This window comes from Stegostoma tigrinum, chromosome 47 (assembly GCF_030684315.1).
Source record: "Stegostoma tigrinum isolate sSteTig4 chromosome 47, sSteTig4.hap1, whole genome shotgun sequence".
Lineage (NCBI taxonomy): Eukaryota > Metazoa > Chordata > Chondrichthyes > Orectolobiformes > Stegostomatidae > Stegostoma > Stegostoma tigrinum.
In genome coordinates, this window is record NC_081400.1 from 7,724,996 (window position 1) to 7,749,725 (window position 24,730).

Sequence of the window (24,730 nt, forward strand, 5' to 3'; positions counted from 1 at the left end):
AGGAGATCCCAAGGCAGCTTGCAGTTACAGGTGGGGACCTCCTGCTGAATAAACTCAAAATACTGCAGCTTCTAGAAATCTGAAGCTAACACAGTGTGTTGGCGAATCTCAGCACATCTGTGGAGAGAGAAACAGAGTTAATGTTTTGAGTCTGGTATGGCTGGTCTTCAGAACATCAATTTGGCTAGGGTAATGAGGGTGGGTGGGTTAAGATGCTACATTTGCAGAGAATTGTAATGAAGGAGAGTCATTGCGAACTTGAAATGTTAACTTTGTTTCTCTCCCCATAGATGCTGCCAGCTTTGCTGAGTTTCTCCAGCATTGTTTCTGCTTATTTTGAAGCTCCTGCTGAATTCCATCGTGCCCCTGTACTTCCGGGTCTGATTGCCAGAGGGGATGGGATAATGATAACATTCCGATTTCTGGGCCAGGATGCAAGGTTAGATAGAAATGCAACAAACAGCTGCCAGTGCAGATCTTGGATGTTTAATGCACGGAGTTTATTCTGTTTTTTGAACACAGCTTCAGCTTATCTTGGTCCGAACCACAGTAATGGCAAGGAGAGACAGTTAGTGAAGGTTGCTGGGTGAGGATGATGTATTGGGTAGAGAACAGCAGGAGGTTTGGAAACTTTGAGGTTTAGCTGTCAACCTCAGGGCCGCTGTCTTTGGCTCGACTGGAGCCTTTGATCGCTTCCCTCACTTTGATCCAGAAGAGCTTTTGAGCTTCCACATCTGTCGGCCACTGGATGTAGGTCTTCTTCTTCATCACTTTCCTCATCTTGTGATAGGTGGAGAGTTCGGCTTCCGGAATCTTCTCCAGGAAGATAAGGATGACAACGTCTTTGAGTTCATGAAAGAGCCTGTAGCTGGCCAACTCAAGCTCCATGGAGCACCACTCGCTTTCCAGGTAGCTGCGGCTCATAACACAGACGGTCTTCCTGCTCTGGTAGATGCTGTCCACAATGTTGTCGATGATGTACTTGCCCAGTTCGAAGTCTCTGTGGTGGAGGCAGAGTTTGAAACATTGAGAACCTTCGGTTTCCAGGTTGGGTACCAGCTCTTGTAAGACCCACCCTTCATCCTTGGAATTATAGGAGATGAAAGCATCGTATCTGTAGCACTGCTGGCTCTCTTCTCTTCCCCTGTAGTCATTCAGCCAGGAGCGGAAAATGTACAGCCCATACTTAAGGTGCCAGTATCCTTTGCCATAGATGATAGGGGCAAAGGTGAACAAGAACAAGAATGGTAAGATTATTTCAAACATAAGATGCCCAATGTCCAAGTAACAGACCCGCGCGTCGAAACTGTACAGGTATTCAGTCTGCTGGTTTGCACAGGTCTGGTTGTAAAAATAGACAACTTGGACCCTGGGGTTGTAAAGGGACCAGTTTTGAAACCAACTGTTGCTGCAGATGCAAGGGAATGGGTTCTTCCTCAAATCCAGATAGCTGAGGGAAGGCAGGTGCTCCAGGACAGTGCTGTTTACTGTCTGAATGGCGTTTTTGCCCAGGACCAATGTCCTGAGGTTGCAAAGGCTCCCGACGATATCAACAGACATGAACTGGAGGCCGACATTTTCAAGGTCGAGCCTCTCCAGATGCTGGAGGTTCTGGAAGACTCCCGGGTTTAGACTGTGGATACCATTGCATGTATCAGGCATGGACAGGGTCTTCAGGTTGATCAAATCCTCAAACTCATACCTGGACAGTGACATCTTGTTCTCTCCCAGGTACAGGGCCTGTAGAGAAAAGAGGCCTTTGAAAAACTTGGGAGGGATAATGTTAATGCCGTAGGGTTGTTGGGCCTGTAGCTTGAGGATGTTGAGTTTGGTCAGGTTGATGAAAGGAGATTTTTCAGTCAGGCCGCTGTTGTATCTGATTCGGTTTTTGTCCAGGTCCAACACCTTCAAAGATACAAGGTCACCAAAGATCTCTCTGCTGATGTGAGTTATGTAGTTTCTGTCCAGGTAGAGCTTTGTCAGGTTGTGCAGTCCACTGAATGAGAGGTTGGTGAGGCTCCGAATCTTGTTGCCCCCCAAGTCCAAGATATTCAAGCTGCTGAGGTTTACAAAGACATTTCTGAAGATGATGGAGATCCTGTTGTTCCTCAGATTGAGAATCCGGAGGCTTGTGAGCTCATGGAAGGTCTCCTGGTATATGTCTGTGATAAGGTTGTTGTCAAGTCGGAGTGTCAGCAAGTCACTGAGATTGGCAAAAGCAGTCTTGTTGATGACAGCGATGTTGTTGATGTTCAACAGAAGGGTCTGAACGTGGGCTGTGTGAGAGAAGGCGTGACTGGCAATGGCCAAAATCCGGTTGTAGCGATAGGACAAGTAGGTCAGTTTGGGGAACTTGATGACTCCGTTCCCACCCGTGGAGCAGGAAGGTAGCATTTGGATCCTGTTGTGCTCTAAGATAAAAGATCTAACTTGCTCCTTCTGAGGTACAAAATCCAGGCAGTCATCACGTATTAGATAATTGTGCGATAGATCCCAGGCCTTGATGGCTGGGCATTTACTCATGGACTTTAGATTACGGAGTGAGATCTGATTGTGCTGTAAGAACAGATGCTCCATCGTCCCATTACCCAGGTGTTGGCACAGGTTGGCAAATTGGCTGTGCAGGCGTAATCCAGAGTATTCAACCCTCTGAGGGTCCACATCCCTGAATCTGAGAAACTCTGAGATGTCCAAGGGGTTGTTCTTGAGGATCAACCAGGCAACCTTCCTCAGGTCAACTTTGGAAAACTGAGAGATTTTGTTATCAGACAGGTCCAGGGTGAAATTGCGGTTAAGGAAATCTCGTTGGCAGTCTAAGGCTTTGAGCAAGTTGTTGCAGAGGTAGAAGAACTTCAGGGAAGGTGGCAGAGGAGCAGAATGTTGGAGGGACTCCAAATGGTTGGTGCTTAGATCCAGGAAGGTCAACTTGCGGAGGGCAGTGATTGAGCTGACCACTTCAGAAAAGTTCCTGAGCTGGTTGAAGCTCATATCAAGTGTTTGCAGGCTCCTTGGTGTCGTGAAGGCATCAGGCTGGATTGTGGCTAGGCAGTTGTGGTCAACCAGCAGTTGACACAGGTTCTCCAATCCTAGGAAGTCCGACGGTGTCAGCTGGGAGATCTTGTTGTAGGAGAGGTTGAGGACCAGCAGTTCGCTGAGGTTATTGAAGGCGCTGCCTTCAACATGCTTGATCTGATTGTAGTCTAGCCGCAGGCTAAGCAAGCTGGGTATGCCGCTGAAGCTACCCACTGGCAGCTGGGTCAGCAGGTTGTGGGAGATGTTGACGTGAATGGTGTGAGGCGGCAGGTCAAACACAGCGCTGGAGACTTGCGTCAAGAACCGATGGACGCACTGGAAGGAGCCGTTGTGGTTGGCATTCTGGATGCAGTTCCTGAAACTGTAGCCAGGCACCAGGGGTGCCAGTGCAATGCAGGACAGGGCACAGAACAGCTGTGGCCAGTCCACACTCAATCGTGCCATCTTGGCTGCCTTCTTCTGACAGTGAGTCCTGTTGTTCAGCAGACAAGTGCTGCAGGTATACAGTGTTCCATCCCTCTCCCACTAACCTGTAAATCAGAGATAGTTTATGTTGTTGGTTTAGTAAAAATTAACCAGCTCTCCAATGCTCTAAACTATCCTGTTTCATATTTCTGACTTCCTTCTCTGTCAGACTATTAGCTGGTCTCTAAAAATCCCTCTCTGAATGCCTTGGTTCATCTTTCCTGACAGAGAGGAAGGGACATCCGTCTACTTCCTTCATGTCAGCAGTACCAGCTTGGGGCCCTCCCCCACAGACCCAAAACCTGTTCTCACACTGATCCTAGCCCATGCTGCAGGTCATCTGTCAGGCCCAGTCATGGCCCTTTTACGTACCCCTCATTTCAAGCAGCCTCTATCTCTCTCTGTCTCACGCACACACTCAAAACCTCCAATCCCACCCCGTCTAATCCTTTCCACCTCCTTGTCGTTTACTTCCATTGAGTCCCCCATTATTGTCGTTTTGACTTGCCCATTAGAAAGTCCTTTCACCGCAACCCCCCCCCTGCCAACCATTTGTCCTCCCATTTCATCCTTTGCCTTCAGTCATTGCACTATCCTCCACCACCTCCTCCACCACCACCACCAACCACTTCCCCTCCCCGCAACCCCGCACTCCCTGTCACACCTTCATCTTCCCGGATGAGCAATTTGAAATTCAATCCTGGAAACAACATAAAGTAGGTACAGAGACTAGCTCGCGTTGAGCCTAGACAATTATTCTATTGCTTGCACCATCTAGCCAGTCATCCCTGCTCATAGCATTTCAAACTCCTCACTCTCTCAGAGCCCTTACACATTAAGTCATTACCTGCCGTTCTACTTGGTCACAACTTGGTTCATTCAAGTCTCCTTCCTCTTCACCGTGAAGTGGAAAAGGCCCAATTCTTGGATGAACGTTTGCTCAGATATGAGCACATCCTTCGCTATAGTTAGAATTTGCTCAAACCTCTGCATTGCAGTGTGCCTTGGCTTTTGATTTGCTACCACCCTTCACTACTGTAGCCCTCTCTGGATGGTTCATCCTTGTGAGTCTTTGTGTTGCAATAAAATATCCTTTCCAATCAGAGTTTTGAACAATCAGAGCATGGAAACAGGCACTTCTGTCCAACTCGATCAGATATCCTCAATTAATCTAGTCTCTTTTGCCAGCATTTGGTCCATATCCCTCTAAACCCTTCCTATTCATGCCTTTTAAATGTTGTAATTGTACCAGCCTCCACCACTTCCTCTTGCAGCTCATTCCATACACTGCGTGAAAAAGTTGTCCTTTAGGTCTCTTTTAAATCTTTCCCCTCTCACCTAAAACCTATAACGCCAAGTTCTGGATCCCCTACCCCGGCCCATCGTTTCCTGATTTATCCTTTACCCTCTTCTTGAAAATGGTACCGCATTAGGCATCCTCCAGCTCCCCAGCATCTCTCCTATTGGTGCAGAGGAAGTGGAAATTTTTGCAAGTGCTCTGCTATTTCCTCCCTTGTCTCACTCAACAGCCTGGGAGATATTTCATCTGGCCCTGGAGATTTACCTATTTTAAAGCCTTCCAGGCCTCTTAGAACCTCCTTTCTGTCTTTGCTAATTTCTTCAACTGAATCACAGACCTCCTCCCTAATTTCTATATGCTAGTCATCCCTCTCACTAGTGAACACCAATACAAAGTATTCATTTAAAACCCTACCTGCATGCTTTGACTCCATAGACAACTCACTGCTATGGTTTTTAATGGGCTGGACTCTTTCCCTCATTAACCTTTTAGCCTTAAGGTACTGTACTTAGGATTTACCTATATTTTGCCTGTCAGTTGCCTTTCATGCCCCTTTATAGCTCTCCTAATCTTTTTAAGTTCCCTCTTGCACATTCCATACTGATTGGATTTGATTTATTTTTGTCACATGTATCTAGGTACAGTGAAAAGTTTTATTATGCGTGCAGTACAGTCTGATTGTACCATACAATGTGCATGAGGGTAATAGAATAGAACAAGGAATACAATATTACAGACGCAGAGAAGGTGCACAAAGAGCAAGGTCAACATTAAATTTAAAATTTGAGAAGTCTATTGAAAAATCTAATAACAGCGAGGAAGAAGTTGTTTTTGAATCTGTTGGTATGTGTGTTTAAGATTTTGTGTCTTCTGTCTGACAGAAGAGGGTGGAAGAGAGTATAAGAACAAAGAGCAAAGAACAAAGAAAATTACAGCACAGGAACAGGCCCTTCAGTCCTCAAAGCCTGCACCGACATGCTGCCCATCACAACTAAACATCCTACCCTTTCGGGGACCGTATCTCTCTATTCCCATCTTGTTCACGTATTTGTCAAGACACCCTTTAAAAGTCACTTTCATATCTGCTTCCACTACCTCCCCTGGCAGTGAGTTCCAGGCACCCACCACCCTCTGTGTAAAAAAAACTTGCCTCGTACATCACGTTTAAACATTGCCGCTTGCACCTTAAACTTATGCCCTCTAGGGAAAAAGTTTCTGACTGTCCACTCTGTCCATGTCCTTCATAATCTTGTAGACCTCTATCAGGCACCCCCTCAACCTCTATCATTCCAGTGAGAACAACACAAGTTTCTCCAAACTCTCCTCATAGCTAATGCCCTCCATACCAGGCAACATTATGGTTAAAAAAAAGCACAACAACAACAAAAACAGAAGTTGCTGGAAAAGCTTTACAGGTCTGGCAGCATCTGTGGAGTAGAAATTCAGAGTTAATGTTTCAGTTCTGGTGACACTTCCTCAGTTCTGACCTGAAATGTTAACTCTGATTTTTTTCTCCACAGATGCTGTCAGACCTGTCAAGCTTTTCCAGCAACTTCTGTTTTTATTCCTGATTTATGCCGTATGCCTTGTTGACTACTTTCGCCACCTGCGTTGCCACTTTCAGTGACCTGTGTACCTGTACACCCAGATCCCTCTGCCTGTCAGTACCCTTAAGGCTTCTGCCATTTACTGTATATTTTCCATCTGGATTAGATCTTCCAAAATATTGCCTCACATTTTTTCAGATTAAATTCCATCTGCCACCTCACTGCCAAAGTCACCAACTGACCTATATCCAGCTGCATTCATTGACGGTCCTCATCACTATCTGCAATTCCACCAACCTTTGTGTCATCTGCAAACTTACTAATCAGACTAGTTGTATTTTCCTCCAAATCATTTATATATATTACAAACAACAAAGGTCCCAATACTGATTCCTGAGGAACACCACTAGTCACAGCCCTCCATTCAGAAACACACGCTTCCACTGCTACCCTCTGTCTTCGATGACTGAGCCAGTTTTTTTTATCCATCTTGCAAGCTCACCTCTGACCCCATGCGACTATAACTGCGGAGTGTAGGATCTTTGATTCTGTTGGCTGCTTCTCTGAGGCAGCAGGAAATATAGATGGAGTCAATGAATGGAGGTTTGGTTTCCCTGATGGTCTGGGCTATGTTCAAAACTCTCTATAGTTTCTTATGGTCCTGGGCAGAGCTGTTGCCATACCAAGCTGTGATACATCCAGATGGAATGCTTTCTATGGTGCTGTCGGACTTTTGCTGTTTTGAGCCCTCAGTATCTGTGGAAACCTCTCTTTTCTCTTTATCCAATGCTGTATATCCCTCAATATCCACATTTCACAGGATTTGATGGTTGCATCCTTTCTCTTTATTGCAACTTGTTGGCCCTGTGCTGTTTCTTTCTTGAATGCATCCCACTGTTCTGAGAGAGATTTACCTGAAAGTATCTGTTACTAATCCACATTGGCCAAATCATATCTGATCTTATTAAAGTCAGCCAGCTGAGAAGTTTCATTTCAGGCCCATCCTTGTCTTTTTCCATGACAATCTGAATTTAACAGAGTTGTGACTGCTGTCTGCAAACTACTGCCACATCGATAATTCAACCACTTGCTCAGCTTTGTTCCCGAAAATGATTTCCAGACCGGCACCCTCGCTTGTAATGTCTTCTAATTACTGGCTTAAAAAGCTCTCCTGCATGCATTTTAAGAACTCTGCTCCCTCTAAACCTTTCACATTGTAATATCCAATATATCATTCTCATCCAATACACCACTTCCACCACCTGCAATCCTACCCCACAACCAAAGATACATTTCCCTCGTCACCCCTATCTGCCTTTTGTAGGGACCATGCTCTCTACGACTCCCTCGTCCACTCCACTTTCCCCACTAGCCCCACCACCACCGGCACCTTTCCCTGCAACTGTAGGAAGTGCTACACCTGCCCCTACACCTCCTCTCTCACTTCCATTCAAGGCACCAAACAAAACTTTTGCATCAGACAGAGGTCCACCTGCACAGCTGTCAATGTGTTCTGTTGAATCCACTGTTCCTGATGTGGCGTCCTCTACATCAGTGAGACCAAGTGGAGGCTCAGAGACTGCTTTGCTCTGTACGCGACAAAGGACAGCCCCTTCCAGTCCGAATCATTTCACCTCTCCGTCTCACTCTATGGATGACATGTCCATCGTGGGCCTCCTCCAGTGTCACAATGATGCCACCCGGAAACTGGAGGAGCAGCACCTCATATTCTGCCTCAGGAGCCTACAACCCAATGGCCTAAATATGGACTTTACCAGTTTCAAAATCTCCCCAGCTCCAGCCTCATCCCATGACCAACCCTCCCTGTCACCCTCACCTCCTTGACCTTATATAACCTGTCCATCTTTTCTTCCACCTATCCGCTCCTCCCATCTCACTGACCAATACCCAACACCCCATATCTGCACTCACCTGTCACCATCCCACCTACCTTCCCCAGCCCCAGTTCCTCCTCCCTATTTATTTCTGAGCTCCCTTCTCCCTCACCCATTTCTGAAGAAGGGTCCTGACCCGAAACATCAACTTTCCTGCTCCTCTGATGCTGCCTGGCCTGCAGTGTTCCTCCAGCCCCACACTATGTTATCTCTGACTGCAGCGTCAGCAGTTCTTACTTTCTCCCACTGTAACTGCCACTGTTAAGCTGGAAAGTTGAAATCCCCTATTATCACTGTCCTAGTTCATTTACACTTCCCTGAAATTTGCCGACATATCTGCATTTCTATTTCTTTTGGAATGGTAGGGGTATATAGTACACTCCCAGCAATGTGATTATTCCTTTATGGCTTTTACGTTTTACCCATATCGCTTTAAGTGAAGAGTCTCCTGAGCTAGGCAGCACAGTGGCTCAGTAGCCAGCACTGCGGCCTCACAACACAAGGGACCTGAGTTTGCTTTCAGCCTCAGGCAACTGTGTGTGTGTGGGTTTCCACTGGGTACACTAGTTTTCTCTCACAGTCCAAAGCTGTGCAAGTTAAGTGGATTGGCCATGCTAAATTGCCAATAGTGTTCAGTGATGCACAGATTAGGTGCATTAGCCATGGTAAATGCAGGGTTACAGGGTTGGGATGGGTCCGACCAGGATGACCTTTGGACGGTTGGTGTGGACATGTTGGGCTGAAAGGCTTGTTTCCATGCTGTGGGGATTCTACGTTTTAAAAAATGACATTTCTTCTCACTGCTCTAACAGATTCCCTGACCCTGAATCCTACAGTGTTATATTTGACATTACTAGTTCTAAAATAGCTTTGTTCACTTTTAGTTGAAGAATTTGTTGCTCTAAAGAGCTGACCTAAACAGTCTTTAACACACACCTGATCGTCATAGAGTCATATAGCATGGAAACAGACCCTTTGGTCCAACCAATCCATACCGACCCTAATGACAAACTGAACTAGTTCCACCAGCCTGTGATTGTCTGATATCCCTCCAAACATTGGCTATTCATGTCGTTATCTGAATGTTTTATAAATGTTGTTACTGTACCTGTATCCATCATTTTCTCTGGAAGTTAATTCCACACACAAACGACTCTGTGTGTAATAAAAAAAATGCACCTCATGTTTTTCTTAAATCTTTTCTCTCTCTTCTTAAAATTATGCCCCCTAGTCTTGAAATCCCCCACGCTCGGAAAAAGACACCTGCCATTCCTCTTATCTATGTCCCTCATGACCAATCCATCTATATCCTGCTGTAACCAAAGACCTTTTCTCCTCACTGTCAATCAACTGATCAATCATCCACGAACTTTTTCATCACTGCCCCCCCGCAACATTCTCACCTATTTCGTTTCAAATCATAAACAATAAGGGACCCAGTACTGAACTCCTGTAGAATGCCACTGTATACCAAACTCCAGTCACACAAACAGCCTTCTACCACCACCATCTGTCTCCCATCACTTGGTGAATTTAGGATCTATCTTGCCAAGTTATCCTGGATATCATGCGCTTTTTCCTTCTTTATCGGTATCCCTTATGGATGTCAACAGCCTTACTGAAATCCATATAAACTACATAAACTGCACTACCCTCATCTGAACACCTGGTCGCCTCCTTGAAAATTTCAACCAGATTTGTCAGATGTGACCTCCCTCTGACAAAGCAATGCTAGCCATCCCTGTTCAAACCCTGCCTTTCTAAGTGGAGATTAATCCTCTCCCTCAGAATATTCTCCAATATTTCCCCTACCACTGATGTGAGTTCTCTGGTCCAACTCTACCACACTCCACTTCTTGAAAAGTAGAACCACATTAGCTGCCCTTTAGTTTCTCTGGCCTCTGGCTAGTGACGAAATAAACATTTGGGTCAGGACCCTGCATAAATGCCCATACTAATCCCATTTCCCTGCTGTCTGCCCCATAACCCTGTATCTATTCCCAAATTAATTGCACTATTCCCTTCTCACCACTAAGGTCTGTATCAATCTCAAATGAGTGGAGGTTACAGAGAGATGGGAGAGATGTAAGGGCTAGAGGACATTGCAGGGATAGGGAGGGGTATAGGGCTGGAGTGTGATTACAGGGATTTGAGGGCTTTGGGGTTGGAGGAGGCTACAGAGATGCGGATGGAAGTAGAAGCTGCAGGAGGTTACAGAGACAGGGAAAGGCATAAGATTCACAGGAGGTTACAGGAATAGGGAAGGGTGTAGATACTGGAGAAGGTTACAGAAATAAGGAGCAGTGATGAGGCTTGATGAGGCTACGGAGGTTTGGTTTGATTTATTATTGTCAAATGTAATCAGATACAGTGAAAAGCGTTTATTCCATGTTAACCAGACAAATCATATCTTACATAAGTACATCAGGGTAATTGAACAGAATCCAAAATGCAGTGTTCCAGCTACAGAGAAGGTGCAGGGAACGATCAACCCTGATGTTTAAGAGTAAGCCTGACAACAGCAGGGAAGAAGCTGTTCTTGAATCTGTTTTCAAACTTCTGTATCTCCTGCCCGATGAAAGAGAGTATAACCAGGGTGGAAGGGGTCTTTGGTTATGTGCTGCTTTCCTGAGGCAGCGGTAAGTGTAGAGGGGGAAGGATGTGGCAGGTTACAGAGATTAAGCATAGAACATGGAACACAGAACAGTACAGCACAGTGCAGGCCCTTTGGCCCACGATGTTGTGCTGAACTTTTACCCTAACCCTAAGGTCTATCTAACCTCCAATCCTTATACTATTATCCATATGCCTATCTGATAGCCATTTAAATGCCCCTAATGAGGCTGGCTCCACTACCCTCTCTGGCAATGCATTCCATGCTCCAACCACACTCTGAGTAAAGAACCTACCTCTAATGTCTCTCTTATATCTACCTCCACTCACTTTAAAACTATGCCCCCTCGAAATAGCTACCTCCCACCCTAGGAAAATGCCTCTGACTGTCCACTCTATACCTCTGATCATTTTGTGCACCTTTATCAAGTCACTTCTCATCCTTTGTCATTCTGAAGAGAAAAGCCCAAGCTCTTTCAACTTTTCCTCATAAGACCTTCCCTCCATTCCAGGCAACATCCTAGTAAATCTCCTCTTTTCTGCATCTTCCCTGTAATGAGGCAGCCAGAACTGGACACAACACTCCACATGTGGCCGAACCAGGCTTTTGTATAGCTGGAGCCTAACATCACGGCTCTTGACCTCAATCCCTCTATTAATGAAGGTTAATGCGCCGTACGCCTTCTTAACAACTCTATCCATCTGGGTGGCCATTTTCAGGGAACTATGGACTTGAACCCCAAGTCCCCTCTGCTCCTCCACACTGCCAAGAATCTTTCCGTTAACCCTGTATTCTGCTTTCAAGTTTGTCCTTCCAAAATGAATCACCTCACACTTTTCAGGGTTAAACTCCATCTGCCACTTCTCAGTCCAGCTCTTAATCCTGTCAATGTCCCTTTGTAACCTATGGACAATGACAGACATTTGGGCTTTGAAATTAATAATCTGCACCATTGCTAGGCACATGTGGGATAGTAGGTATGTAGGAGTTTACAGAGATAGGGAGAGGTGTAGAGGGTACAGACATCATAGAATTCCTACAGTGTGGAAGCAGGCTATTTGGCCCATCAAATCCACACCAACCCTCCAAACAGCAGCCCACCCAGAGCCACTGTATCCCTGTAACTCTACACTTCCTATGGCTAATTCACCTAGCCTGCACATCTCAGGACACTAAGGGCAATTCAGAACGGCCAAGCCACCTAACCTGTACATCTCTGGACTGTGGGAGAAAACCAGAGCAAACCCGCACAGACACGGGGAGAATATGCAAATTTCACACAAACAGTTGCAGGAATTGAACTTGGGTCCCGGGCACTGTGAAACAACAGTGTTGACTACTGAGCTACAATGCCACCCTACAAAGAGACATAGATGGGCGGACATTACAGTTACAGGAAGGAGTTCAGGAGCTGGGGATGTTACACATATAAGGACGGGTGTTGGGGCTGGACAACTCAGAAACAGACCTGCAGTCCAACTCATCCATGCCAAACAGATATCCTGAATTAATCTAGTCTCATTTGCCAGCATTTGGCCCTTATACCTCTAAACACTTGCTGTTCATATACCCATCCAGATGCCTTTGCAAGCCCATCCAGCCTTTCCCCATATGTCAGTTCTGCCATCCTGGGAATCAGTGAACCTTTGCTGGTCTCCCTCAATAGCAAGAATGTCCTTCCTCAGACTATGAGACCAAAATTGCACACAATACTCAAGGCCCTGTATAAATACATCCTACTCTGATACTCAAATCCTCTCACTATGAAGGCCAAGATGCCATTAGCTTTCCCCACCGCCTGCTGCACCTGCATGCCAACCTTCAACAACTACTCCATGACATCCTGGTCTTGGTGCAGCTCACCTTTTGCTGAATTGCCACCATTCAGATAATAATCTGCCTTCCTGTTTTTGTGACCAAAATGAATTACCTTACATTATCCACATTATATTGCATTTGATCAGTATTTGCCCTCTCAGCCAGTCTGACCATTGCAAATGCTCTTAGTTGTAGGGTATTGTAGCTAGTGATATCTTGGTTTTTATTGAGCTCAAAAAAGTACAACCCTTGAGAGCAAGAATGGTGACTGACGAATGTAGACCACCCAAAAAGGTACCAGATGTGTACAACTTCTAGATGTGTACAATTTCTAAATGGATTCTTGGAATAGCACAACTGCTGTGTGGAGAGAGACTGGATCTGTATTTACTGGAATTCAGAAGAATGTGGAAGGGATACCATAGTAACTTATCAAATTCTAACAGGATTAGGCAGGAAGGATGAGAGATAGCAAGGTGTAGAGCTGGATGAACACACCAAACCAAGCAGCATCACAGGAGCAGGAAAGCTGATGTTTTGGGCCTGAAATGTCAGCTTTCCTACTCCTGTGATGCTGCTTGGCCTGCTGTGTTCGTCCAGCTCTACAACTTGTTATCTCAGATTCTCCAACATCTGTAGTTCCTACTATCTCTAGGCAGGAAGGATGTTCCCAATGACCAAGGGAGTTCAGAACCAGGGGGTCATAGTTTTCGGATAAGGGGGAGGACTGAGATGAGGAGAAATGTCATTGCCCCAAGGATGGCGAATGCTCCACGCCAGCTGCATCCTTTTCTCTCTCCTATTCTTCTTTTCTCTTCTTTTCATCTTCCTGATGTCATGGGGAAGTTGTAGAGGTAGCAGTGCTTGGAGTGGGAACTACCAGCTTCAGTAGGCCTGCAGCCTGGACTCTTGACGGTGGTGGCCAGGCTTTGACTGCAGCAATGGCAGAGTGGGGACACCAGGCTGTGGTAGGCGAGAAGTGGGAATTCTTGACAGCAGTGTCAGGTCATTGACTGAGGCAGTGTCAGTGCTCGAGTCGCAAGTCCTTGCTTCAGTTGGCCTGGAGCAGGGAATTTTGAAAATGGTGACAGGTCATTGATTACAGTGGCATCGGTCCGGAGTGGGGACTCCTGACCTCGGTAGGCTTAGAGCAGGGATTCCTGCCTTCGGTAGGCTTGAAGTATAGACAGAGCAAGGACTCATGGCTTCAGTAGGCCCGAAGCAGGGACTCCTGCCTTTGGTAGTCTTGGAACCAGGACTCCTGGCTTCAGTAGGCCCGCAGAGGGGATTCCTGAATTCCGCTGGCTCTGAGCAAGGACACTTGGCAGTGTTGATGCGACAGTGGCAGCATTAGAAGCCCAGATGTCCTGGGGCATCAGTGTCGTCATTGTTGTGTCTGGAATGGGAGCTCTTTGAGGCCGACCTTGCAGAGAAATTGCAGAAGCCGTGGAACTGTGTTTGGGACACCGGTTGATGAAGATGAACCTTATTTAAGTCCTTTCTTTTAATTCTGTTGTAACTTGAAATGGCACTGGATTGTGGCGACAAAACTCCTTTTACCTTATCTCCCTGGATATATGTGACAACAAAAATCTTACATCAAATCATTTGTCATCTGTGGAATTCTCTGCTGCACAAAGCAGTTGAGGCCAAAATGTGGAATATTTTCAAGATGGAGTTGGATATAGTTCTTAGGGCCAAAGGAATCAAAGAGTATGGAGAGAAAATGGGAACAGGGGACTGAGTTGGATGATCATCCATGATCCAGTTAAATGGGGGAGCAGGCTCAAAGGTTGATGAAATTGATGAGGACAGAATGATAGACATTACTTGCTTGGATTTTAGTAAACCCTTTGACAAGGTTCCACATAGTAGAGTAATTTTGTAAAGTTCGATCACATTGGATGCAGGGTGACCTTTCCAACTGGATACAAAATTGGCTTGATGGCAGGAGACAGAGAGTGACAGTGGAGGGTTGCTTTTCAGACTGGGGCCTGTGAGCAGCTATGTTCCACAGAGATCAGTCCTGGGTCCACTTTTGTTTGTCATTTATACAAATTATTTAGATGAGAATATAGAAGGAATGGATAGAAAGCTTGTGGATGACACCAAAACTGTTGGTATAGTGGACAGTGAAGAAGGTTATCCAGGATTAGAAAGAGATCTTGATCAATTAGGTCAGGGGGCTGAAGAGTGGCTGATGGATTTTAATTTGGATAAATGTGAGGTGTTGCAAACAAACAAAGGGTAAGACTACAATTAAAAGTAGGGTGTTGGGTAGTATTATAGAATAGAGAGACCTAATGGTTCAGGCACATAATTGTTTGAAGTTTGCATCACATACAGATAGGTTGGTTAAGAAAACATTTAGCATGCTTGCATTCATTGCTCATACCTTTGAGTATAATAGTTGGGATGTTATGTTGAAGTTGTACGGGACATTGGTGAGGCCTCTTCTGGAGTACTGTATCCAGTTCTGGTTGCCCTGTTATATGAAAAGGTTCAGAAGAGATTTACCAGGACGTTGCTAGGAATGGAGGGTTTGAATTATTAGGATAGGCTGGGACTTTTTTCACTGGAGCATAGGAGATTGAGAGATGACCTTGTAGATGTTTATAAAATCATCTCTGATGAAGGGTCTAGGCCCGAAACGTCAGCTTTTGTGCTCCTGAGATGCTGCTTGGCCTGCTGTGTTCATCCAGCTTCACACTTTGTTATCTAGGTGAATGGCAGGTGTCTTTTCCCCAGAGTGGGGAAATTCAAGACTTGGGGGCATATTTTTAAGGTGAGGGGGGAAAAGACTTAGAAAAGTCATGAGTGGCAATTTTTTTAGAGAGTAGTTCATGCGTGGAATGAACTTCCAGAGGAAGTGGTAGACGTGGGTACAGTTACAATGTTTAAAAGATATTTGGATAAGTACATGAGTAAGGAATGTTTGGAGGAAGATGGGCCAAGCGCAGGCAGGTGGGGCTAGATTAGTTTGGGATTATGGTCAGCATAGACTGGTTGGACTGAAGGGCCTGTTTCTGTGCTGTATGACGCTATGACTCTTTGATTGACTAGCCCGTTTCTGTGCTGTACCATTCTATGTTTTAAGTTGTAAATTAGAAACAGATTGTTTATGCTACATTTTCTGAGGTATAGGTCTTGGGGTTCACTTAAATTCAAAAGGTAATTTTGTCCTTCACAAGTTGAAAACTCCACTTTTCAACAAAGGAGGTGGAGAGAAAATAGGGAATTACAGATCAGTTAGCCTGATATCAGTAGCGTGGAAAATGCTAGAATTCATGCTGAAAGATTTAATAGTAGAACACTTGGAAAACAGTGAGATGATTGGACACAGTAAGCAAGATTTACAAGAGGGAAATCATGCTAGACAAATCTACTGAAATTTTTTGAGGATGTAATTCATAGAGTTGATAAGGGAGAGCCAGTGGATGTAGTTTACTTGGACTTTCAGAAGGTTTTCTTTAAGATCTCACATATATGCAGCAAGATATGGATAATATCCTGGCTTGGGGTGAAAAGTAACAAGTAATGTTCGTGCCACACAAATGACCATTTCCAATAAGCGATAATCTACCACTACCCCCTTGATATCCAATAACGTTATCATCAACTGAATTGCCCACTATCAACATCCTGTTAACCAGAAACATAACTGCACAAGTCATAAATACAAATGGCTACAACAACAAGTCACAGGCTAGAAATACTGCAATGAATAACTCATCTCATGACTCCTGAAAGCTTGTCCACCATTGACAAGGGACAAATCAGGAATGTGATAGAATACTCCCCATTAGCCTGGATGAGTACAATCTCGACAACACTCAGGAAGATTGATACCATCCAGGATAAAGCAGATGACTTGATGGCATCACATCAACAAATATGTAGTCACTCCGCCTCAGTAGCAGCAGTGTGTGCTATTTACAAGCTGCACTGCAGAAATTTATTGCACCTTCCAAACCCATGACCACTTCCATCTAGTAGGCCAAAGGTACCAAACACATGGGAACACCAGCCATAGCAAGTGAGGTACACATCATTCTCTCTTGGAAAAACATCCGATGTTCCTTTGTATTTGCTGGGTAGTAATACTGGAACTCCCTCCCTAAGAACAATATGGATCTACCCACTGCACATGGCCTGCAGTGTTTCAAGAAGCCAGCTCACCACCACCTTCTCAAGGGCAAACAGGGTCGAGCGATAAATGCTGGCCCAGCCAGCAACACCCACATCTCATGAGTGAATTGAAAAAAAAAATTGGGACATAAAATTAAAGTGTGTGTGATTGGGGATCATGTACTGACATGGGTAAAGAAGCGGTTGGTGGACAGAAATGAAGTATGGGAACAAATGGGTCTCCAAGTGGCAGGCAGTGGTTAGTGAGGAGCTGCAGGGCTCAGTGCTTAGACCCCAGCTATTCACAATATATAGTAATGCTTTAGATGACAGAATTATATGTAATATCTCCAGGTTTGCGGATGACACAAAGCTGGGTAGGAGGGTGAACTGAGAGAAGGATGCAGAGATATTGCAGTGTAATCTGCAAGTTGAATGAGTGGGCTTGGTAGATGGAGAATAAAGTGGACAACTGTGAGTTATCCACTTTGGTAGCAAAAACAGGAAGGAAGATTACTAACCTAATGGTGCTAGATTGGAAAAAGGGGAAGTGTGATAATACCTACATGACCTCATACATCAGTTGTTGAAAGTAAGCATTGCAAGTTCAGCAGGCAGAGCAGAATGCTAAGTTGGCCTTCACAGCGAGAAGATTTGAGTACAGGAGCAGGGCTGCCTTTCTGTAATTGTGCACGGCCTTGGTGAGACGTGAGTGCAGTTTCAGTTCACTTACCTGAGGAAGGGTGTTCTGGCTATGGAGGGAGTGCAGCAAAGGTTTACCAGTGATTCCTGGGATGGCAGGACTGATGTATGAAGACAGGCTGGATTAGTTAGGATTATATTCACTGGAGTTTATAAGAATGAGGTGGAATCTCAGAGAGGCCTTTCAAATTCTGATGGGAATAGAAAGGGGAAACACAGGATGGATGTTCCTGATGACCAGAGAGTCCAGAATCAGCCATGATCTTATTGAATAGCAGTGCAGTTTTGAAGCCCTGAGCAGTCTGCTCAGATTTTCTGAAGAAGGGTCTAGGCCCAAAACGTCAGCCTCCCTGCTCCTCTGATGCTACTTGGCCTGCTGTGTTCATCCAACTCTACACTGTGTTATCTCAGTCTGCTCTTGTTCCTGGTTTGTTTGTCCACGTAGAACATACAACATACAATATAGAACAGTATGTAGAACCAGCAGTCATCATTTAAGATTGATGGGTAGGCCATTAGGACTGAGATTAACAAGAAATTTCTTCACTCAGAGAGTGTTGGGCCTTGGATTTCTCTGCTACAGAAAGCATTTGAGGCCAAAACACTGAATGTTTTTAAGAAAAGGTTAGATATAATTCTTATGGCTACAGACTCTGGGTCTGTATTCAGTGGAGTTTAGAAGGATGAGGGGGGGATCTCATTAAAACTTACATAACACTGAAGGGCCTGGATAGAGTGGAGATGGATGACAGGTGGGAGTGCTGCCTCCTCTATTTGAAAAGCCAGTGGAAAATCAGACAACTGATATCTTACAGGAAGTATAGAATGTAAAACATAGAACAGTACAGCACAGGAATGTGCCCTTCAGCCCATGATAGTGTGCTGGACATGATGCCAAATTAAACTAATCTCTTCTCAAAACATAAAAACATAGAACAGTACAGCACAATACAGGCACTTCGGCCCACAATGTTGTGCCGACCTGTTATCCCACTAAGATCATTCTACCCTGCACACCCTACATTATACTATCCTCCATGTGCCTATCCAAGAGTTGTTTAAAAGTCTATAAAGTATCTGACTCCACTACCACTGCCAGCAGCGTGTTCCACACACCCACCACTCTCTGTGTGATGTTGTCAAGGGGACAAAATGCTCTGGGGCAGAGTTTTCCAGACACAGCCGAAGATTTTGGAAGGACAGACAAAGGGAAATTATTAAAAATTCAGCTTTTTGTCCAGGAGTGTGTGGGGGGATGGGGGGAGGGGTGGTGGTGGTGGTGGGGGAGCAATTAAAGTTTTGCTCATAAGTTCTTGGAACCTTTCAGGCATATCAGCTTTTCATGGTGAGAAGCTGATTACATTCTTTAACATGTCATGTCCCAGCCCTCAGGAATGATGTGCATGGGTGCTTATGTAATCCTAGACAAAAGCTAGAACCACATATGTCCTCAAACATATGCGAGTTGTATGCACAGAATTCCTACAGTGCAGAAACAGGGCATTCAACCCATCAGTTTTGCACTGAGTGCATCCCACCTGGATCCAGCTACCCACCCTATCCTCATAATGCCACATTTCCCATGGCTAACTCACCTAGTCTGCATATCCTTGTATACTATGGGCAATTTAGCATAGCCAATCCACATAGGACAAGGACAAAACCACAAATGACAGCCTTCTGACTCGCTCCCTATTTTGAGTTCAGTTGCCTGATCACAGTCAGGCTTAGCCACTGTGGCTCGCTTTGTTTGCTGTCCCAGTGAGATGCTGACATTGTGAGCTTTTGACAACAAGAAGCCAGGCTGCATCTGACTAACTTCCAATGAGTTGATCAACATGGAGGTGCTTACAGTGGGTGTTTGTACATAGAAATGGCTTCGCGATATGGGCTCCAAGAAATATGCACATTTCTGGGAGGAAACCAGGGCACCTGGGGGAAACCCACACAGGTACAGCGAGAACATGCAAACTCCACTCAGTAAGTTACCTGAGGCTGGAAACAAAACCCATGTGTCTGGCACTATGTGGCAGCAGTGCTAACCACTGAGCCATAGTGCCACCCAAATACACTTCCCACTGCCTCAGGAAAGCTGCCAACATAATGAAAGAACACTCCAACCCCAGTTATACTCTCTTCCATCGGGCAAAAGATACAAATGTGTGAAGACACATCCCAATAAAATTCAAAGATAGTGGGAACTGCAGATGCTGGAGAATCCGAGATAACAAAGTGTGAAGCTGGTTGAACACAGCAGGCCAAGCAGCATCTTAGGAGCACTACCTCTCTGATGAAGGGTCTAGGCCTGAAATGTCAGCTTTTGTGCTCCTGAGATGCTGCTTGGCCTGCTGTGTTCATCCAGCTGTACACTTTGTTACCAATAAAATTCAAGAACAGTTTCTTCCCTGCTGTCATCAGACTTATGGCCAGACTCTGCATCTCCTCTGTAGCTGTAACTGCATATATTGCATTGTGTTCCATTACCCTGATGCACTTATGTCAGATATAATTTTCCTGGTTAGCATGGAATACAATACTTTTTATGGTATCTTGTTACATATGACAATGATAAATTAAATAAAACTAAATTAAATATATCGCGGGTAGTCTTCTCCCTCCAAGCTCTTCAAGTATCTTCAGCCCCTTGGATCCCACATCGCGAAGCCATTTCTATGTACAAACACCCACTGTAAGCACCTCCATGTTGATCAACTCATGGGAAGTTACAGTCAGATGCAGCCTGGCTTCTTGTTGTCAAAAGCTCACAATGTCAGCATCTCACTGGGACAGCAAACAAAGTGAGCCACAGCGGCTAAGCCCGACTGAGGCCAGGCAACTGAACTCAAAATGGGGAGTGAGTCAGAAGGCTGTTGTTCATGGTTTTGTCCTTGTCCTATGTGAGCCTTTGGTGATAACAAGGTGTAGAGCTGGATGAACACAAGAGGCCAAGCAGCACCAAAGGAGCAGGGGTCTAGGCCCGAAACATCATCTCTCCTACTCCTATGGTGCTGCGTGGCCTGCTGTGTTCATCCAACTCTACAGCTTGTTAGCTCAGATTCTCCAGCATCTTCAATTCCTACTATCTCTGAGCCTTTGGTGAAATGGTATCAGAGGTGTGGGCTGTCTGATTTGTGAAGTAAGGCCAGTGATATGAAGGTGCATGAATTGTTTGTCGTACAGTCATAGAGGTTTGCAAACACAGAATTAGGCTCTTTGGCCCATCAAGGGTGCACCTGTCAAAAACAGCACCTAACTATTCTAATCCCATCTTTCAGCGTTTTGCCCAAAGCCTTATATACCTTAATATTGTAAGTATTCATTTAAATACTTTTTAAATGCTATGAGGGTTCCTGCCTGTACTAACCTTACAGGCAGCGAGTTCCAGATTCTCACCAAACTCTGAGTGAAAAAATGTTTGTCACATCCCTTCTAAACCTTCTGCCCCTTATTTTAAATCTATGCCCACAATCATTGATCCTTCACCTAGGGGAAGGGTTACTTTCTGTCTTCCCTATCTATGTCCCTCATAATTTCATGCATCTCAATCATGCCTCATCTGTCTGACTCTCTCTGTCCCAAAGGAAAATAAGAGAGAGGGGGAGGCAGATCGAAGGTGAATAGAGAAGATGGGTGGAGAGGAGACAGACAGGTTAAAGGGGCAGGGATGGAGCCTGTAGAGGTGAGTATAGTTGGGGATGTAAGAAGGGAATAGTTCAGTCCGGGGAGGATGGACAGGTCAAGGGGGGGGGGGGGTGCGGGATGAGGTTATTAGGAAAGAAATGGAGGTGCAGCTTGAGGTGGGAGGAGGGGATAGGTCAGAGGAAGAACAGGTTAGGGAGGCAGGGATGAGCTGGGCTGGTTTTGGGATGCAGAAGTGGGAGGGGAGATTTTGAAGCTTGTGAAATCCACATTGATACCGTTGGGCTGCAAGGTTCCCAAGTGGAATATGAGTTGCTGTTCCTGCAACCTTTGGGTGGCATTGTTGTGGCACTGCTGTACCTGTTGTGGCTTCCTCTACATTGGGGAAACCAAGTGGAGGCTTGGGGACCGCTTTGCAGAACACCTACGCTCGGTTCGCAATAAACAACTGCACCTCCCAGTCGCGAACCATTTCGACTCCCCCTCCCATTCTTTGGACGACATGTCCATCCTGCGCCTCCTGCACTGCCACAACGATGCCACCCGAAGGTTGCAGGAACAGCAACTCATATTCCGCCTGGGAACCCTGCAGCCCAATGTTACCAATGCGGATTTCACAACTTCAAAAATCTCCCCTCCCACTACTGCATCCCAAAACCAGCCCAGCTCGTCCCCAACTCCCTAGCCTGTCCTTCCTCTCACCTATCCCCTTATCCCACCCCAAGCCGCACCCCCATTTCCTACCCACTAACCTCATCCCACCCCCTTGATCTGTCTGTGCTCCCTGGGCTGACCTATCCTCTCCCTACCTCCCCAACTACACTCACCTCTACTGGCTCCATCCCCACCTCTCTAATTTGTCTGTCTCCCCTCCACCTATCTTCTCCTCTATCCACCTTCGATCCTACTCCCCCTCTCTCCCTATTTATTTCAGAACCCCTTTCCCCTTTTCTGATGAAGGGTCTAGGCCCGAAACGTCAGCTTTTGTGCTCCTGAGATGCTGCTGGGCCTGCTGTGTTCATCCAGCTCTACACTTTGTTATCTTGGATTCTCCAGCATCTGCAGTTCCCATTATCACTGCTTTGCTGCGTCTCGACAGCACTGCGTGTTTCTTTGAAAGAGGCGTCCAATTTAAATCCCGGATAACAAGGTGTAGAGCTGGATGCACACAGCAGGCCGAGCAGCATCTTAGAAGCACAAAAGCTGACGTTTCGAGCCTCGACCCTTCATCAGAATCGCTTTGTACATTTCCCCCCCTTTGCTTCCGCGTTGGAAAGTTACTGCTGAACCTTCCTGTATTTCAGATCACAGGAAGCGGAAAAAACCCTAAACTGCTTCTCATCCGGTTTTCCCGATTCTCCTCAATCTGTGTCCTCTCTGGTGACCGACCCTGCAGCCGGTGGGACCGTTTCTTCCCGACTGATGCGACTGAAAACACACCCTTGCGATGACTCGATCGATTTTCCCTGCGAGCTTCCACCGCTCCGCAGAGAACCATACCAGTTTCTGCCCCGGAACCACACAAAATGAAGCCTGCCCAATCCCCAGACCCGTTCCAGGAAAACCACCTCTGCATCCTTTACGAGAGTTGACTTCAACACATGACAATGACACAACACTATCTTTTGGTTCATTGATCACTGAGAGAGAATCAACCTCACCTGTGGCTCGAATTTTGCCCTGTTGAGTCTAGAGACTTCCGAGATGTCTATCCAGACAGTGCAGTTATTCTGCAGTGACAGTCAGGGAGGATGTGGGTTAGACGCTGGAAGTTTAATCTCAAAAAGGAGGAACAGCGAGTGAAAGTTGACCTCAAGATCGGTGGATGACAGTAGATACAGATGGGCTGTGGTCATGTGCTATCTAAACTGTGGAATCCAACGGACACAACATCAGCAGTCTCAGTTTTACGTTTGATCACAGTTTCATTTTAAGTGGAGATACCAAGGTGTGGACCTGGATGAAACCAGCTGCAGGCCGAGCAGCATCTTAGGAGCAGGAAGGCTGACGTTTCCGCCTAGACCCTTCATCAGAAATGGGGGAGGGGAAGGGGGTTCTGAAATAAATAGAGAAAGCGGGGGAGGCAGATAGAAGATGGATAGAGAACAAGATAGGTGGAGAGGAGACAGACAGGTCAAAGAGGCGGGGGGTGGAGCCAGTAAAGGCGAGTGTAGGTGGGGAGTTAGGGAGGGGGTAGGTCAGTCCGTGAAGGACGGACAGGTCAAGGGGGTGGGATGAGGTTAGTAGGTAGGACATGGCGGTGTGGCTTGAGATGGGAGGAGGGAACAGGTGAGAGCAAGAACAGGTTGGGGAGGCGGGGATGAGCTGGGCTGGTTTTGGGAGGTGGTGGGGGAGGGGAGATTTTGAAGCTTGTGAAGTCCGCATTGATAACGTTGGGCTGCAGGGTTCCCAAGCGGAATATGAGTTGCTGTTCCTGCAACCTTCGGGTGGCATTGTTGTGGCATTGCAGGAGGCCCAGGGTGGACATGTCGTCTGAAGAATGGGAGGGGGAGTTGAAATGGTTCGTGACTGGGAGGTGCAGTTGTTTTTTGTGAACCGAGCATAGGTATTCTGCAAAGCAGTCCCCAAGCCTCAACTTGGTTTCCCTTATGTAGAGGAAGCCACAAGGGGAACAGCGGATGCTATATACCACATTAGCAGGTAAGCAGGTGAACATCTGCTTGATATGGAAAGTCTTATTGGGGCCAGGGATGTGGGTGAGGGGCGAGGTGTGGGGGCAAGTGTAGCACTTTCTGCAGTTGCAGGGGAAGGTGCCAGGTGTGGTGGGGCTGGAGGGGCTTCTGGAGCGGACAAGGGAGCCACGGAGAGAGTGGTCCCTCCGGAAACCCGTTAAGGGTGGGGAGGGAAAAATATCTTTGCTGGTGGGGTTGGATTGCATATGGCGGAAGTGTTGGAGGATGATGCATTGGATGTGGAGGTTGGTGGGGTGGTATGTGAGGATGAGGGGGATTCTCTTTTGGTGGTTATTGCGGGGATAGGGTGTGAGGGATGAGTTGTGGGAAATGCAGGATACATGGTTGAGAGCGTTGTTGACATTGCGGGGGGTGGGGGGGAGTTGCGGTCCTTGAAAAATGAGGACATCTGAGATGTATGGGAGTGGTGTGCCTCATCCTGGGAGCAGATTCGGTGGAGGCGAAGGAATTGGGAATAGGGGATGGCATTTTTGTAGGAAGGTGTGTGGGAGGCGGTGTATTCTAGGTAGCTGTGGGAGTCAGTGGGCTTGAAATGGATACCGGCTTCTAAGTGGTTGCCTGAGATGGAGACAGAGAGGTCCAGGAAAATGAGGTAGGTGAACTTGAGGTTGGGGTGGAAGGTGTTGGTGAAGTGGATCAACTGTTTGAGCTCCTCATGGCAGCACGAGGTGGCCCTGATACAGTCATCAATGTAATGGAGGAAGAGGTGGGGTTTAGGGCCAGTGTAGGTATGGAGGAGGGATTGTTCCACGTAACCTACAAAGAGGCAGGCATAGCGTGGGCCCGTGCAAGTACCCTTGGACACCCCCTTTGTCTGTAGGAAGTGAGAGGACTGGAAAGAGAAGTTTTGTGGAGGCTTGGGGACCGCTTTGCAG

The 24,730-nt window shown here is 46.3% G+C and overlaps 1 protein-coding gene across 1 annotated transcript; it reads right to left on the minus strand.

Annotated features, from left to right (window-relative positions):
• Positions 1-478: 478 nt before the first annotated feature.
• LOC125449773 (toll-like receptor 13) lies at positions 479-23,006 on the minus strand. Its single transcript, XM_048525663.2, has 2 exons — positions 22,803-23,006; positions 479-3,563 (listed from the first exon to the last, which is right to left on the minus strand). Exon 2 carries the CDS (start codon positions 3,475-3,477, stop codon positions 640-642), a length of 2,838 nt encoding a protein of 945 aa, XP_048381620.2. The 5' UTR covers positions 3,478-3,563; positions 22,803-23,006; the 3' UTR covers positions 479-639.
• Positions 23,007-24,730: the final 1,724 nt, after the last annotated feature.

Bases quoted from the DNA above. Each gene is read 5' to 3' on its own strand.
- LOC125449773 (XM_048525663.2), bottom strand. From the start codon at position 3,477: ATGGCACGATTGAGTGTGGACTGGCCACAGCTGTTCTGTGCCCTGTCC.